This window comes from Pseudovirgaria hyperparasitica (genome assembly GCF_010093815.1).
Source record: "Pseudovirgaria hyperparasitica strain CBS 121739 unplaced genomic scaffold EJ05scaffold_1, whole genome shotgun sequence".
Lineage (NCBI taxonomy): Eukaryota > Fungi > Ascomycota > Dothideomycetes > Acrospermales > Acrospermaceae > Pseudovirgaria > Pseudovirgaria hyperparasitica.
The window spans coordinates 2,583,287-2,600,688 of NW_022985549.1; the positions used below are offsets into that span (position 1 = coordinate 2,583,287).

The following is a 17,402-nucleotide window of genomic DNA, read 5'->3' on the forward strand; positions in this document are numbered from 1 at the left end:
CCCACCTCCAGTTCAACAGACAATGCACTGCATTCGACCACGCTAATTAGCATTCATTGAAACACTCCGACCGGACAGCTTGCGATGGCCATGCAGCTCTGAATACATGCTTTCGGGATCACATCCACTCAATAGATAGCGCCGCAATGGCTTCCGCAACAGCTGAATCAACACCCCTTTTGCATTCTGATAGTCAGGCACAGAAATCGTCACAACGGACAGCAGCCCCGAAACCTTTCACGAGACCGCAACGCAACGTGACTTTTAATCCTACCGTGCTCGCTAGTAGCCCTCCTACGTCGTCTGCTGTTCGACCCTCTACCATACATCCTTTACCTCCAGTGACGGCTCATCACGGAGGAAAACAGCCCGTTCTGTCAGCGCTCAATAGCAAGCTAAGAAGACGTAATAGTACTGCTGGCACTCTACCTTCAATACCAGCGCCGAAAATTGGACCGCAACGAACCACAAGAACTGCTCAAAAATTGAAGCTCTTACCTGATCCAGAACAAGGCGAAGATGGGGATGAAGAGAGTGGACGAGACGTTTATGCACAGTTTACAAGATTGAAAGACCCCACATCGAGGAGAGATGCGGCGCGACTCGGTAAAGAGGATCGAGAGAAGCTACCTAGGGTTACAGCGTACTGCACAGCATCATCGTATCGAATGGAAGATCTTATGCGCTTTCTGAAAGGGAAGGCTAGATTAAGAGGTGCAGTGCCCAAGCTGTTCGACGAATGTATATATTCCCCGTACACATATGACAAGCACGGGATGGACAAATTTACAGAGCCTGGGCCAGAGCATCACTTGATGTCAATACAGGAGCGGGAAAGAAGATACTCGGATAGCGCGATCGAAGTCGAGACGCACAACGAGCAACGAAGGGATGATCTCATCAACTTACATGGCCAAAGCTCCGAAGAACCCAGCTCGCACGCCGGAGAGAGTTCTTCAGTTCAAGATGTCATCCCCGATTACCAAAGTTTGCCCGAATCTCGGCCTAACCCAGCGGACTTTGACACTAATGTACACATACCTGAGGTATTTTTGTTCAACTACGGGACTGTCGTTATTTGGGGCATGAGCATGCATCAGGAGCATCGATTCTTGAAGGAGATTTCCAAGTTTGAAATTGAAAAATTAGCTAAAGACGACGTCCAGACGGAAGATTTCAACTTTTACTATACTCGCGAATACCAAGCCAGGATTTACAATGACTTCATCAGTCTACGCGAGAAGAAGAACTACATGACAAAGCTAGCCATCAGTCATGCGCTCGCGCAGAGTGTCAAGGCAAGTACCTGACAGTTGTTTTGTTTGTTCTAGAGAACTAATATACGATAGACGTCTTTATACGAAGATCTTGTTGATAATACGATCGAGTCAACGAAAGACATACCGGCGCAAATAGCAATGTCCGGAAAAGTCGATTTGACTCGGAAGCAAATAAACATGCAGATTGGCGAATTGTTCATCCTGAGAATCAGCATACACCTCCAAGGTTCTGTTTTGGATGCGCCCGAGCTGATGTGGGCAGAGCCACAACTGGATCCTGTATATCAAGCAGTACGAAGTTATCTGGAAATGGACCAGAGAGTTGGACTCCTCACGGAGCGACTAGATGTCATTGCAGACCTGTTGGCAGTGTTGAAAGACCAGCTAACCGCAACCCACGTAATTCCACCATCCCACTAGCTACAGACCTAGACTAACTGATATTGCAGGGCGAGTTGTTGGAGTGGATCGTCATTGTGTTGATCGCTGCTGAGATCCTGGTAGCAGCAGTTAACATAGTCGTTGATTTGTACGCCGGTGTTGATTAAGGGATTCGTGCATTAGCATTCTGTACGGCAGGCTATCAGTTCTACCTGGGCCGAGTTTTGGCGGGAGGATGTATTATTGCGAATAATGAAGGGGAGATAGGACCTAGATGGTGTCTATTTATAGGGAAGTTGAGAACCAGACCAGTCGGAGCCGATCCCATCGCGTGCTCTTGGGTGAGCTTGTGGCTAGTCAATGAAAAATGGTGCCCGGAGATAGCCGTTCACGACTCCGTGGTTATAATACATCGTGAAATTCAGCTTTCGCATAGTCTGGGCATGCAAAACATCCCGCAGACTGAAGTTTTTTTAAAAGTTGTAAACGCACGCACTCGCTCTACATGTCACGGGTGACAGGAAACAATCCATGGATGCTCGGATGGATGAGCCGAATGCCCGAACCTCAAGTTTAAGTGCAGGGAGCTCTCAAGTTAGTCCTCAACTTGTCGCTCTTAGCCTACTGCCTCTGCCTTTGCCCCACACCGCCATGATATTGCGAATCAAGCGTGGACGACTAACTCAATGAGCCTCGTCCCCATGACACGATCCTCATGAGTTGGAATTTGCTAGAACGATTCATTGAGTCGGACCACTTCAACAATGACCCGAGTCTGTCGGTCGCGTACTTGTCCCGGTATGCAGATCACGTCGGAATTCACTACCACCTCTGCTCCAAGCTGCGACAGTTCTCATGGGCCGAGATAGAGTTCTTCTTGCCTCAGTGTAGGTAGTCCGCGCAAAAGAGGGCCTTCTGGCTGCTAATGGAGACGCAGTATGCCACCTGCTCATTAGTGTAGAAAATGAGTCGATGGCATTGGAGGAGTTTATATATGACCTGTGCGAGGAATCCGTAAATGGCGCCCTACTTGTAAGAAGGTCTCTATGCCATGTATACATTCTCGGCTGACTTGTAGACCTTCTGGCTATTCCAAACCTACCTTCACGACCTCTCTCCGGACCCAAATTCGAACTCCTTCAGGACATGTCGAAGAATATACAACAAAGTGCAACGTATAGTATTTGGTGGTGCAGAGCCCATCAAGAGAGAAAAGATAAAAGAGAACATATTACCAGTCTCAGTTCTGTCAAGTATCATAATTGCGTCTGCCGCATCGCCTCTCTTATCCAGACATGCTGGACCCCTGGCCGTCGCTCAAGCCCGCAAGCCGCGGCCGCTGGATGACGATATTATATCAGATGGAATCCAGGCGCAGAAGTTGAACAGAAGTCAGACAGTTGGTGGAGGACCTGCGCGGCAGCGAAGACCCAGACCAGCCCAGGGCCATTCAGACCCAGAGGATGCACGACAACCCAGTCGAGGAGGACCGACGTCCGTACCGAGTCAAAAGCCATTATCTCCCTCGAGCGATGCTCTGAGAAAGTCACAGAGACCACGCGCTGCGGGCACGCGACCATCTCTTCTCGCTATAGGAAAGGAGGCCAGACTTTCAACGTCGTCTCTCCCCGATTTTCGTCCTGGTGTATCGCCAGCTCTACCCACACCGCCTGCAACGGCTGGGTATGACACTCGCCCTAGCAATCTTTCCGCGGCAAGGCGACGCTCTGAGGCTTCAAAACCTCTTAGTCCAAGCAACCTTACACGTGAGCAGAAACGGAGGTTGCTACGGGCAAATTACTTCCGGAGCCAGACTCAATTCCTCACCGCTCTGGAGGACATCTCGAATCGGTTGGTTGTTGTGCCCAAGCCCGCGCGTTTGAGCGCCCTTCGTGCGGAGTTGGCTTTGATCGCTCAAGACCTACCTGCGGAAGTCGACATTCCGCTAATCTATCCTGCTGTGTTGGAAGACGGAGCTGCTGCGAAAAGCAGACATCATCGCATCGTGCGACTTAACCCCGCTGAAGCTACGAGTTTGAACAGCGCGGAAAGGGTGCCATATCTTCTCTTAGTAGAGGTATTGAGGGAAGATTTCGACTTCGACCCTGACTCGGAGGCGAACGAGCGTATTTTGAGCAAGATACTGCTAGAGAAATCTTCCCAAAAACGGCGTCTTTTTGATATCACGAGTGCGTCGCCGACTCAAATATCTGCTAAAGGCGGCGAAGAAGTCCCAGACAGTGTGCTGGAGCCGGCGAATGGAGATCTTGGGACTACCTCCCTAATGCGAGATCCAGATGAAGACATTATGAATGTATCGAAAATCACAATACACGCACCTTCAAGTCCGCTTGTACAGGCAGTGCTGGCACCAAGGTCATCTAGCGGTGGGCATACGACATCGTCTGCAACGGCAGTATCAACTCCTCGAAGCTCAGCGACAGACATTAGCAGATCTAACAGTCCTACCCCTCTACGTAAGATGACACTACCAATAAACAATCGCAACCAAGCTCCTGATCAACCTGACTTTTCTGCACTGGCTACGCATATGAGAACAGCCGCACAGATGCTTGCTCAGCTTGAGACTAGTGGGTCCAAACGTCCGAAGAGCGAAGTGGCAGCAATCAAAGCAAAGATCATCGCTAGTATGCAAAGTCTCGAGGAACAAAGCTTCACAGACGAGAACAGTAGTCCTACCTTCGACAGCATCATGCAGGACACAAGTCGCCTCGCTCCTGGTGCTTCGCTCGAAATCGACGACGCCCTAGACACCACTGATCCAAACCTTAGTTCTGGTGCTGGCGCTGCCCGCATGGAAAACGACTCCAAAACGGGCGGTGTCCAACGCAAAGGCGACCGCGACGATCCCAGTGCCGCCACTTTCGGTGAAGATTGGATTGCGAAAAAGGAACGCATTCGCAAAACCTCTCCCTGGGGCTGGTACAAGAACTGGGATCTTATCAGTGTCATCGTCAAAACAGGCGCCGATTTGCGGCAAGAAGCCTTTGCCTGCCAACTCATCCAGGTCTGCTCGCGCATCTGGATCGAATCCGCGATTCCCGTGTGGGTGAAACGTATGCGTATCCTCGTCACGGGAGAATCGTCCGGCCTCATCGAGACCATCACCAATGGCGTCTCCCTACACTCGCTCAAACGCAGCCTCACTCTCGCCAGCATTGCAGCCGGCACAAACCCGCGGAAACGTATTGCCTCGCTACATGATCATTTTGTCAAGACATTTGGGAACGCAGAAATGGACTCTCACGCCGACGCCGTCGATGCATTTGCCCGCTCACTCGCTGCGTACAGCGTCATCTGCTACGTGCTACAGCTCAAAGATCGACACAACGGCAACATCCTGGTCGACACGGAAGGCCATATAGTACATATCGACTTCGGCTTCATGCTGTCCAACAGCCCTGGCAGCATGGGCTTCGAGGCCGCGCCGTTCAAGCTAACGCAGGAATACGTCGACGTTCTGGGCGGCGTGGGAAGCGAGGCGTTTGAGCTGTTCAAGGAGCTGTGCAAACAGTCATTCCAGGCGCTGCGCAAGGAGGCAGAGAGGATCGTCATGCTAGTCGAGTTGATGGGCCAGCATAGCAAGATGCCCTGTTTTGCCGGCGGCGTGCAGACGAGCGTGCAGGCGCTGCGGCAGCGCTTCGTCTTGCATCTCAGCCGCGACGAGGCTGAAGGCTTCGTCGAGGAGCTGGTCGCCAAGAGTCTGGGCAGTTATTACACAAGGCTGTGAGTTTGCATGGTGCTCTGTTCTGTGCTGTTGATTGCAGGTCGTGCTAACCTGTGTGTGTGTGCAGGTATGATACGTTCCAGTATCGCACTCAGGGTATATATTGAAATGCAATATGCTGCCAAACGACACGATATATATCTGTCCGTCTGTTCGGAAATTGCTATCTACTCCCGTCCATCCCCTCTCGCATTCCCTGCATTCGCCAGATGATGACCATCGCATCTCCTTAACTCCCCACTAGATTCAACTTACTCCAGCCCGCGTGATCCATGGATCCTGACTGGTATCCCTCGCCCTTCAACAGTACCAGATTCGGATCTGTGTCCTCGCCTCTATGCTAACAAACAGCATCCAATAACCACTATTGCGTTCGTCTTTGCTTGAACGCTCCTCTTTCTCATAAGATAGCATTTCTGAGAAAATCAGGGTGTCTTTATTGGGAGCGTTAGTTTGGAATACGGCATTATTGGGGTGGGGGCAAAGGAGTGGTGATTGCGGGTGGATGTGGGTGCTAATCACGTATACTATGCGTTTTGACAGTAACGTATTTATATACATGTACGCATGGGCGAGGTGGGTGATAGGCGATCGATTCTGGAGGGATAGTTGATCAAAGGAGGTGGAAGATTTGAAGGGGTACTAGCAGTCCTCTCCCTCTCTCTGACGTAAAGTAATATTCTTAGCTCTAGCTAGATCTGGACCTATGTTTTTTTAGTTCTATGTAGGTAGTATGTATTACTAGTGGCGCTGGGCGAGAATATACGACATGCTATATGCTATATGCTGTGTGTATGTATAACATACACGGACACACGTGTTAATCATGAACACCCACACATCTAAACTCTACGCTGCCAGTCAAAAACGCCCGCGTCATGCATCGTCGTGCATTACTCGTCAAACTCATGCCATGTTCACTCTGGACGGTACATCCTCATCGTATCATTGCTATAAATCACGGTAAGAAAAGATTACCTTTAGACCATGCGGGGGGAAAAGACTTACTGGCATCAATCTGCATGATCCGTGGTAGCGCTAGCTTGACTTTCAAACGGTAATGCGCCGGATCACGCAACTGCACAGGATTGCCCTCAAAGTAGACCGTCGTCAGTTCCTGAGAGTGGTTCAGTTCTTGTTCGATATCTTTGAAGTCGTCGATCTTGCAGTAGCTGGCCCATAGCTCCTCGAGATGGACCAGGGGCTTCAGACCCGCGAGTGATGTGATTGGGTTATTGGAAATGTCTAGTGTGCGGAGGTTGGTGTTGTTTTCGATGCCAGAAAGAGAGGTGAGTGCGTTGTGCGAGATGTGGAGTTGTTCAAGAGATGCAAGATGCGAGATACCGGATATACTGGTAAGGCGGTTTGATTGGATAGAGAGAATTGTGAGGTTTGTGAGCGTGTCGAGACCGCGAATTTGGGTAATTTTGTTTTTGCCGAGCCACAGTTCTTCTAGGGCAGTCAAGGTCTTCAGGCCTTGAATCTCGCGGATGCGATTCGCGCCCAGCTCGAGGTTGCGGAGTTTTGTAAGCGTTGATAGGCCTTCTATGGTCTGGATTTTATTCTGTACGAAGTAGAGATCTCGGAGCTCAATAAGGTGCTCGAGTCTCTTGATGTGCTTGATCTTGTTGAAGCTCAGATCCAACGAAGTAAGCTTTGTGAGGGCGTCTAGACCTTTGATATGTGCGACTGCATTATCGTATAAGTCAAGCTCTGTCAATGTCTTTCCCAAATCCTCTGGAAACTCGATTGTGGATATCTGATTTTGTCTCAGGCATAGTCGCTCGATCTTCTTGAACCGTTCTAGTCTTAGAGCAGGTATTGACTTCACACGACAGTGTACAAGGTTGATATCATCCTCTTCTAGATCTTCTTCCTCTAGCAAGTCTTCGTCAGCATTGATCGCCTCGCCTTCCATCGGCGTGCCTTCTTGCACGTTGACTATTCTGCCCTCTGAAGCATCTCTTTCTGCGTTTCCCTCCTCCTCATCACTGTCCTCCGGCTCACTTTCTGCTTCCGGGTCCACAAAGCCCGCACCATCTCCCCCTCTCAAGTCGGTTTTGTTCAGCCTCAGCTTCCCATCCCAGCCTTTTGCATCTGTAGGTTTATGTGCTGTCTCAGCAGACGGGTACGAGCCTGCGTCGGAGGTTGTGGGTACACCAGCACCTTTCATGGTCTCGTGTGTGTCTGCTGCAGGGACCATGATCGCGGGTCAAGTAAAAGGTAGTAGAATGGCGGATACAATAATATTGACTAGTGGATCGGTCGTTGTAAGTCGTCGTTGACGATGATGATGAATTGCAGAAGAGCTGATAGTGTATCGTTCCAGAACAGAATGTTTAATATGCCCCTCACGAATGAACGAGTGCATAAGAAGAAAGGCGCTACACGAGGGACGAAAGTTTGTCATATGCAAGCTGCAGCTCCAGAGGCGGGCCTGCCCTTGCCCCCCACATGCCACTTTCGTCATTACCACCCTGTCCCTGTCCCCTGTTACCCATCGCGCCGAAGTGACAGTAGCGAGTCAGCCTTATGCACCGGACTCATATCAGACATATTCCGGGTGAGAGTTCACAAGCCGATACATGTAGACTCTTCACACATTTAGTACAGCAAGTAATTCACATACAGAACAGAACACGTCGCATCACAACACCATAACTCGAATTTATACGTATATTAGAGAGACTCACACGCACATGGCAGCCGTGCCGTACAGCCAGCCAGTCTTCTCGCTAGTACAGCCCTACAATGCTTTTGCCTGTCTTGGTCTACTGAGAAAACAATCCGTGCGTCTGTCCACATATCAACCCCCTTAAGTTGGTAGAGGATCAGACATGCCAATTCGCTAACACGCAGAAACGACAAAGGAGATACAAATTATGCTGGACGACGCGGACTTGCGAGGACGGAAAGCTTTTAGGCGGCCTCTTCCCAACTGATGCCGTTGAAGGTCCGAGTAACATGATTGGCTTGTTGGCTGGATCCTCAATTGTGCACATTCTGACAATAGATGGTAATTGACTAGCGAGGCGTACCAAAAGGAATTAAGCAGTGAGATTTGACCGATAACTGAACTCGACTCGACTGTGCAATGTATGAGTTCATAAAAACTTCCGTTCGGCTATACGTAGACAGGGACCGATAGATCAGCTTCGGCCTGCCACAAACAAAAGAAAAAGAGGAAAAGCCGGAAGCTCCTGGAAGAATAGGATATATGTCTGTATGCAATGATGCTTGTATTCGCTGCTAGTGTAACAAGGGCGGGTTGGATTTCGCTGTACGATACTACGGGGCTCAATAGCGAGAAGGTGGAAATGGTGAATACTCCCGCGACGCCAGTCTCGACTTTTCGTTGGAATGATTGCGCTTTTGGGTGTTGCTGATACTTTGCCGGTTGCGGTTTTCCGCTATGCGTATTACAATAGATAATGGGTATTATCAGACGTGCGTACTCGGAGAAATGGCAACCAGGCTTTTCACCGATTCGAGGTCAATGATGGGATATCATCATAGAGATACGTCGAGTACCATGCTCACATCACTCACTTGGGCGCCTGCCAGGTCTTCGAGTACGGGAATGAGGTCGAGCAGCTCATTATCGTGAGCATCGGAAAACCAACTGCTGATCGGCACAGCATGCTGGGGGTGGAATATGTAGGATGTAGGCGAATTGTCGATAATGATTGTTTCTCTGAGTTCACGCCCAACTTGTGATAAATCCTTTGAAAAATTAGTACGGTACAGCATAAAGCGTGAATAACGGTGACGTACCTTCACATAATTTCCTTGGTGATTATAACAGCTCTCACGGAAGAGACGATGATGAACGACGCCATGGATATCGAGCTTGTCCAGTAGAGGATCTCCGTATTTTGATACGGATGCGGTGAATACCACCACTTCGTATAGCTCGCCAACTCGCTTCAGGAAAGCATCAACACCAGGTCTCTTGATGACATATACATTATGATATTGGCCTTCAATTTCGACCGGGATCGTCATGTCAGCCTGGTGGAGAACCTTGAAACTACTGTGAACCAGCGTCTCATCCAAGTCAAGGACGAGGCACTTCTTGCCCTTGAACTCGGGCCGGATTGGAGGGAGTAAGTATCGTTTACCCGGCTCAACACTGCTTGTGGTCTCGAGAGTAGTACCAGGCACAGGCGCGGTGCCAGTCTGTGCTTGTCTCTGGTCAAGAGGTGGAGGGGGAGGGAGATCCACGGTGCTAGAGGTTGCTGCGTCTGTCTGCGCAGCCTCGCCTTCTTTTGCAACATCGTTCGGTGCCAACGGTAGTGATGGGGGAGCATCTGACATTTCTATGTCAATGTCAAGTTGACGTTGTTCCGGAGACCTGTCAGCAATCGCCTCTTCGTGTGGAGATGCTACAGGGGTCGGCGCTTGCACAGTGACCTGTGGGCCTGTGTCCAATTGGCCGGGCTGTATTGGCACATCTGGCAACGGCTGTTCGGTGCGTTCGGCAGAGACAGCTGGTAGTGCGGCGACAGCAGTATTTGATACTTGTTGCTCTTCCGACATCCCATCAATCTGACCTGTGGTGTCTACGTTGCCTCCGAGTCCTCCGACAGCCGCCTTCTCGGGATCTCCTTCTTGTGTATCTGCGGTACTCGACTCAGGCGCCTTCGCATCCTGTTTGGGGGTCGGTTGAGTGCTACGGCCAGAGCGCAACTTGCTCGCCTTCTTCGACGGCTCTGTGGGCTCGTCCTGATCAACGAGATTGCCGCTCTTTGGTACACCACAGCAGTTCAAGAATGCTAGCAATCCACCTTTGCCCTTCTTCTGGCCCTTTTCAGACTCAGGTGCCTCGACCCCCTGTGCTTGAGAATGTTTCTCTGATCTCGTCGGCCTAGCCTGTGACGCACCGCTGGTTGTACTACCTGCTCGACGTCTCCCGGTCAAGCTTCGTTTCGAAGCCCGACCAATGCTTTCTGAGGATCCACCGACAGTCGCCCCGCTTAGCGCAGTACTCGTAGTCCCGGCCTCGTCCTTATTCTGAGATTGTGAAGATCTTGGGATGTTTAGGAGAGAGCGTTTGCGACCAGGTTGGTCTTCTGTAGATCCACCACGCCCAGACTTCAGGTTACTCTTGGATGACTTACGCGACGAAGGCCGCTTGGCTGAGCTCGCAGAATGTGAACGATTCGACGCTGATGAGCCTGCGATTAATTGATCAGTACCAATTGACGGCAGAAGCTTAAACGTAGATGGAAGATGGTAAGAGAGTATAGAATGTTGACATACGGGACTTGCGAGGACCGTTGGGTTGAGGCGTGCCAGAGTCGATGGGAACTTTGCCTGTGGCAGTTAACCGATCCGAGTGATCTCCAACAGCTGGAGGAGCTTCTTGGCTCATGTGGGGCAATGAGGCCCTCAAGGGAGGCCGAAGACAATTGGAAGGACGTTGAGACAGAGGGCTTGAGGCGACACAGCTCAAACGTACTGAGATGAGTTGGCGGAGGCGATAATGGCCGGGTGAGCCTTATGCGATGGGTCGCGAGTGTATGGCGAGGGAGCTCGGAGGAGTGGGAGCGCGCGAGCTTGACACGAGACAGCAGCGACAAGGCTTGACTCGGAGCTCGTCCTAACGAAGATGCGCGCGATGAGGATGACAGGCTGAAGGTGAGCGGTGGATGGTGGAGGGTTGATGGTGAGGTAAGTTGAAGGAAGGTTAGGTCTGGCAGGCGGAACAGCCAGCGAGGCCGGGGGCAGAAGTGTAAGCGAGATTGAGCGGCAGCGGCCTTGGAGAAGGTCAAGAACAGTTGCAGTGAAGCTGGAGCTGAAACGGTGCAATGCGTACAACGAATGTACGGGATGACGGGTATGTACCGGCAGCAAGGAAGTAGATAGACAATAATCAGTAGATAGATAGACAAGCTGGAGAATATAATGGTCCGGAATCGAAGAAGAAAAGTCACGAGGAGATGAGGACCGGGGGGGATTCAACGCCAAAAGGCCCAAAGCAAGCACACTCACTCACTCTCACTTCGTTGGCGATGCAGCCAGAGCGAGCGCCAGAGTCAGACTAGAACAGTCTTGATTGATAGCTAAGCCATTACCAGGCATATTAGCAGTCTATTACCTTGGTAACGTACCGGCCAGCAGTTGGGCCACCACCTAACAATACGAGCTACAGTATGTACCGGGCTAATACCTCACTCACCAAACGGGAGACCAGGGCAAGCTCTCCACCTCCCTCTCTCTCCCTCTCGCTCGCCAGGATCCAGGAGATCCATGCCCATGCCCATCGTCACAGAGGCTCAAAGCTTGATCAACCTACTGTGGACAATAAACATACCCAGCTAAGTATCACATATCTCATCCACATTATTATATCATATCCATCCCCATCCCCATTCCCATCACTCTCCACATCCCGGTCGACATCACACCCAATCCTCCACATTATCATCAACTCCCCTATTATCCCTCACCCTCAACACCCCAATTACCAACCCACGCCATCCTGCGCTCTGATTCGTGCAAACCAGCAAGTTCATAAGCGCGCGAGCTCGGACAAACGACGACATCTGCTGGCCCCGCTGGAGTGGGAAATTACAGACAGTGGGGGCATTTGGCGCCAATCAGTGCCGACTATTGGGAACCTACCTAGGTTGGAATGGATAGGTAAGGCACCTAGGTAATCCAGAGTTACCAGGGCAAAGAGAGCTGTGACGGGCTTGGCGGTCGGTGCTGCGTGTGGACTGTGGAGATATGTATGATGGCGACGGCGGATTGTGCATGGTATATTGTGCTGACAGGAGAACATTGTACTGTGATAACATGTTTACAGCGATGCATTATCACGATCGAGTGCGTGGTATTAGAATATGCGTCTGTCTGTTCGTCTATATGTATGTACTGTATCCAGTCTGTACACCACCGCGCCACGCCACGCCACGCCGGGCTGCCACAATTGTGTCTATCCACCCAATGCATTAAAAAACTGCTAAACGCTAAAACGTTAGGTATCATGAATGCAACGCCGTGCTCTGAATAAAATACTCATACAACAACAAAAGCGAACGTGTGCATCCCTTCTAGTAGCCAACCTCGCCAAGCACAAACTCGCCAATCACGCCCGCAGCTCTTATAAAGACATACAGTGGCCCTCCTATTAGTATCCAGCCGAGCGTCTGAAATATGCCTACGATCCACTCGCCAGTCTCCTTGTCGCCTGCAACGTTAATCCCGTCAGCAGCAAGTCTTTTTCGTGAGAAGCCTTCGCCGATGCGGATCCAGATGCCGTATAGTGCGACCGAGAAAAAATGGTAGAAGAGGACCATAGGGTTGGGGATGAGACCGGCGAGGAGACCGACAGGCCCGTCCACGCAGGCGCCGCCGCGGAGAAAGTAGTGGAAGCAGCCACGTTGAAGTGTGGCGAGAGTTGGGTCGTTTGCCGCGAAGAGGCTGTACAGCGCCATAGCGAGGATGTTGATGACGGAGCTGCCGCCTTTGCGCTGCCAGTGGAACCACTTGAATTGGTGTAGAACAGCTTTGGTATCCGACAGCTCAGGTACAATTTCGGGGGATAGCATATCGCTGAGTAGGACGACATCTTTGAACGCGACAGTCATACCGCCACCGGTCAAAGGATGTCGCATATTTAATGCATCGCCGATAATGGCCATGCCAGGGGTGCAGTTTGTTGCAGCGGGAAGGAAGGAGTTAGGCATGCTTCGTAGACCGCCCGCTTCGAGAGCTGCTTTGAAACTTGGTTGGACACTCTTCGGCAGGCTAGGCAGAACAATGTTCTTGATGTATCCCTTGACACCTCCATTCTTTACAGATGCCTTCTCGTAGCCTTCTGGTACGTCAATTAGCACCCTTGTCTCGTGAGTTCCGATCTGATACAGGAGTACAGGGGGCGAATCTGAAAGATTGACCAAGCCATGCTGGGTTCTCGGTAGGTCGCAGTCAATCAGTTCCATGCCGAAGAACTTCGAGCGCTGTTTTGGTGTCCGCGTGTGGTGTGTCTTTCTGAATTTCGAGGCGTAGCCGTCGCATGCTAGTGTGAGGTGTCCAAAATACTGCTGACGTTTAGTCAAGAGCAAGGGATAACTTCTTGACAACTCACGTAATCTTTCTCTCCATTTGTTGAACATTCCACACCAAGGATCTGTCCTGTGTAGTCATCCTTGACAAAATCGTTCGCGGTGGTCTCAACGACTGTCACATTTGGTGTACGCATGGCTGCCTCTCTCAACTTCTGAATGAATCTTCCATGGTGAAAACTTCGACCTTCTGGCAGCTCTGTGCCACCAGGATTCGTATATGGAATGTGTACAGGCGCGCCATAGTAGCGTACTTCGTAGCCTTTGCAAACGGTGGCGTCGATACCTTCGAGACAGTCTGTGGTGTAGTCAGTAACCAGTTTTCCAAAGAAAGAACGCACGACCAGTCCTGTGGATATGTACCTCTTAGACCAAGTTTCTCTAAAGCTTTTACTCCCCCAGGTTGTAGCAATTCTCCAACAATTCGATTCGGTTGCCTTAGGTCTCTCTCTAGTAAGATAACGCTTCTACCTTGCTTGCCAAATGCCACAGCAGCAGCCGTTCCTATTATTCCAGCGCCAACTATCACTATATCTGCTTCATGGTGCCGTTCCCGCCGAATTTTGCGGGGGTCGGTCGATTCGTTCGTAATGATTGACTTGACGGCAGGCGTCGCGGGTGGTGAAGGACTTGGGGAGTCGAGTATCATAGGCATCGTGATAGTCGTAATAGTTGTATGTGGGAAGTATACTAATCAAGGCGTGGCAGCCTTTCGAGGTTGATGCGACAAGAATGTAGAGCAGCGCAATCGGGTATATGCGAGCAGATGGCTCCGCGCGGCGGCGGAAGAGGTTTTGACTATCTTAGGAGGGATGGAGATGATGGCGTGAAAAAGTCCGTGCGACGTACACCCTGAAAATCGAGCTGCGTTTACATCGAACCACCATCCGCCGTGCTGGCGGGGCTTTACCCTATCGGGCAATGTCCAGTGCCTGACAGGCCACCGAAAGATCAAGTCATGTGAAAGTCGTAAGATGTGGATTCCCGCGACATCATCACTTGTCTCGCCAATCTGTGGCGGAAGAGGTGGAGCAGGCAACGGCATCAGCATCGGGCCATCCATCCATGTCTTTCTCTCGCCCACCGCTCAATTGCCGAAATCCCATAGCGAAACATAACTTTGTCTTCCAGACTATACTGCACGACGTTGAGATCAGGCTATGAGGCACTGCATCTGTTTCTGTTTTCACAATATATGGGCAGCCAGGAGAAGATAATGCCACCCCCGTTATCAATTACTATGGTCAAGCTTCACAGTCGTACGTAGCCCTGCGACCTTGTAATATACGTCAATCGTCAATCAACATCGCCATGATAGGACCCCAACTGTTGCTACCGCGGTTGGCTTAAAAGAACAGAAGTGACTTGGTGCCTTAAGGCATATTTTGCATCATATGGAGCTAGCTTCATGGGGCCGGTCTTTTCTACACTCAGCCAGGCAGGCCGCAGATAATGCCTAGTACTTTGAGTGCTAGGTACTTCGAGTGCCATTGCTTATTTACAATCCATCGTGGCAATATAGCACAATTTACATGAACATGACCTTGATCACAAACAATTCAGGCTAGATCTGATCGAGTCCAACCATCGGTCCAGAGACGACAATAGCGACTGAACAGCATGTGTCTAGTCAACGAGTAGTAGCAGCATTTTCAGACGTGTAGCAGTATACACAAGTCAGTCGCTGTTGATTCAATTCCTTCAACGGTAGAAGAAGTTACACGTCAGCTTCTACGAGCATGAAGAAGAGGGCGTACCATAGCAAGTCCCGTAGAGGATGCAGCAATTGTAAGACTAAACACATCAAAGTACCTCAACACCGTACCAAGGCTAGCCTACATGTACTGATCTTAATAAAAGTGCGATGAGCAAGGTCCTCCCTGCGCGAACTGTATCTCGCGGGAGAGAGAAGCTTCATGCGCTTATAATTCTACTGTCGATGCAAGTGCCAAAACTTCAATCGGTCGCGTCAGAAAGTCTCCTCCAGGTCAATCAACAGAGCACGAATTCCAGAGATTACAGGCCCGCCATCTGCTCGAATTAGAACTTATGCATAGATGGACGTCGACGACGTATCGATGTGTTTTGCAAATGGAAGGAGATGCACACTACCACCGGATAGAGATCCCACGTGCCGCACTCTCAGAGCACTACCTGCTGAACAGTATTTACTCACTTACTGCTTTAGATATTGCTGTTCGGGGTTGGGACGGCGATCGATGGGAGGATATTCCTTCTCTACACCATTCAAGCGATCCTGGTGACCGCAAACTCTATATACAGGCGGCGTTGGAATACTACGATAAAGCGATAGTTTTGTTCCGGTCTGAGATCGATAAACTTAGCCCAAGGACATATCACTGTGCATACATCTTCGCATGCCACGTCTTCATTATCAACATGGCTCTTCCACAAGCTGTTCCGGCTGAACACGAGCCTGTAACGCAAGAAGACATGGCCCAAAAGACACCAAACATCTTCACTCGGCTTGCCACTACGTTCAGTCTTATGCAAGGCGCTGGACGTATCGTGCGAATGGACCCGGAATGGTGGAAAGACACGCCCGTAGAGCCCATCATTCTCGCAGGATTTTCTGCTCTAAAGTCCGTTAGCCAGACTGGACTTAAACCTCCACGCAAGGCTATCTGGCAAAGCGTCAAGGCAGTTGCAGATGCAGAAGTGCCCGATTGGATGGACTCCACCGTGTATCGCGGCTCCATGGACCAGCTAGCCACGCTCCTGCTTATTGAAGATGGTGCCGTCGTGATCCATGGATGGACTCTAGCCTTGCCGATGTTTATGGGACAAGGATTCCTGGACGCATTTCTTGCTCAGGACAGGCTAGCCCTCTTTGTAATATTGCACTGGGCTGTACATCTGGTGGCGGATGAGCATTGGTTTTGGTGGTTGAAACATGTTGGAAGAGAAACAGTTGGCGAACTCTGCCAGATATTGAGAACTATGGACGAACCAGTGGGTGCAGGCAAGGCCTGGAGAGATGGACTTGACTGGGCGGAAGAATCAATCCGGAAAGATCCCAAAGAAAAAAATGACTTGGACTTATGAGAACGTGTCTATCACAGAGTTGACTACAAGGCAATTATTTTCTGCCTTCCCACAATGCTGCTTCTCATGTCGAGAACATTGGATTGATCGGCCAGTATGTGATGTTGTCGCTGCCTTGACCTATAATCTAGATAATGAACCATGATCCGTTGCTTTGAACCGGTTCTTGTCCTCCAAGTTCTCTTTGTCCCAGATCATAATGGCAACGACCCAACTCAACATAGCATGATTAGATTCAAGATCACAAGAGCTTGTCCTTGTCTTTCTGGTCCACTCCAGTCGCGATCATTTTTGGACATCTCCGGAGGAGGAGATATCCACACTCGCACACTGGCCAATGGAAGATACATATGAAACTGACTATTTCGCGCTCGAAAACAGCTTCTCACTTCTCTGCATGTAAATCACACACATTCAAGATCCAGAACACGAACGGACTTGTAATTTGAAAATAATTACTTCTCAGGAACGATATTCAATGATAATGATCCTGCCCACGGGATTCATGTTGTCGCCCTTGACTGAGGCATTAATATATATCAGGCAGTGTCAAATACAACACTTTGTAACCTCAGTATTGAGCTCAGGTGAGCCTAATGAAGTTATTAGTCCCGATTATACAGAGGGGCTCAAGGCGAACAGAGATTGATGACGCTACCACAAAACGCAAGAGGATGAGAACATTGAACTGAATGCCTGTTGGATGTTTCAAAAATTGCTTCTATAGGCTAGTCCAAGGAGCAATAGTGTCATCCTCGGGCTGTCAGATACCTCTAATCGCTGCTTCACGGCAGGTTCGATATGGATGGTGAAAAGGCTAGATCGACCTGCTCATTCGTATACCGTTGTCCTGGA

At 50.2% G+C, this 17,402-nt stretch overlaps 6 protein-coding genes across 6 annotated transcripts; 3 read left to right on the forward strand and 3 right to left on the reverse strand.

The window, feature by feature from the left end:
* Positions 1-146: 146 nt before the first annotated feature.
* Positions 147-1,828, forward strand: EJ05DRAFT_433418 (Sad1-interacting factor 2; the record flags this gene model as incomplete). The annotated part of the gene is made up of 3 exons (XM_033741606.1): positions 147-1,292; positions 1,350-1,679; positions 1,730-1,828. 3 exons carry the CDS (start codon positions 147-149, stop codon positions 1,826-1,828), a joined length of 1,575 nt encoding a protein of 524 aa, XP_033605791.1.
* Positions 1,829-2,376: 548 nt separating this feature from the next.
* EJ05DRAFT_516837 (uncharacterized protein) lies at positions 2,377-5,560 on the forward strand (the record flags this gene model as incomplete). Its single annotated transcript, XM_033748664.1, has 3 exons — positions 2,377-2,548; positions 2,599-2,693; positions 2,740-5,560. 3 exons carry the CDS (start codon positions 2,377-2,379, stop codon positions 5,410-5,412), a joined length of 2,940 nt encoding a protein of 979 aa, XP_033605792.1. The 3' UTR covers positions 5,413-5,560.
* Positions 5,561-6,033: 473 nt separating this feature from the next.
* On the reverse strand, positions 6,034-7,911 carry EJ05DRAFT_472247 (L domain-like protein). The gene is made up of 2 exons (XM_033743146.1): positions 6,418-7,911; positions 6,034-6,360 (listed from the first exon to the last, which is right to left on the reverse strand). Exons 1-2 carry the CDS (start codon positions 7,610-7,612, stop codon positions 6,347-6,349), a joined length of 1,209 nt encoding a protein of 402 aa, XP_033605793.1. The 5' UTR covers positions 7,613-7,911; the 3' UTR covers positions 6,034-6,346.
* Positions 7,912-8,919: 1,008 nt separating this feature from the next.
* On the reverse strand, positions 8,920-9,726 carry EJ05DRAFT_432981 (NIF-domain-containing protein; the record flags this gene model as incomplete). Its single annotated transcript, XM_033741583.1, has 2 exons — positions 8,920-9,132; positions 9,184-9,726. The coding sequence occupies 2 exons, from the start codon at positions 9,724-9,726 to the stop codon at positions 8,920-8,922; spliced, it is 756 nt and encodes a 251-aa protein (XP_033605794.1).
* A 2,741-nt stretch (positions 9,727-12,467) lies between these two features.
* Positions 12,468-14,130, reverse strand: EJ05DRAFT_460116 (squalene monooxygenase Erg1; the record flags this gene model as incomplete). Its single annotated transcript, XM_033742601.1, has 3 exons — positions 12,468-13,457; positions 13,505-13,779; positions 13,845-14,130. The coding sequence occupies 3 exons, from the start codon at positions 14,128-14,130 to the stop codon at positions 12,468-12,470; spliced, it is 1,551 nt and encodes a 516-aa protein (XP_033605795.1).
* Positions 14,131-14,939: 809 nt separating this feature from the next.
* On the forward strand, positions 14,940-16,809 carry EJ05DRAFT_35210 (uncharacterized protein). The gene is made up of 2 exons (XM_033741015.1): positions 14,940-15,289; positions 15,342-16,809. Exons 1-2 carry the CDS (start codon positions 15,221-15,223, stop codon positions 16,545-16,547), a joined length of 1,275 nt encoding a protein of 424 aa, XP_033605796.1. The 5' UTR covers positions 14,940-15,220; the 3' UTR covers positions 16,548-16,809.
* The last annotated feature ends 593 nt before the right edge of the window (positions 16,810-17,402 follow it).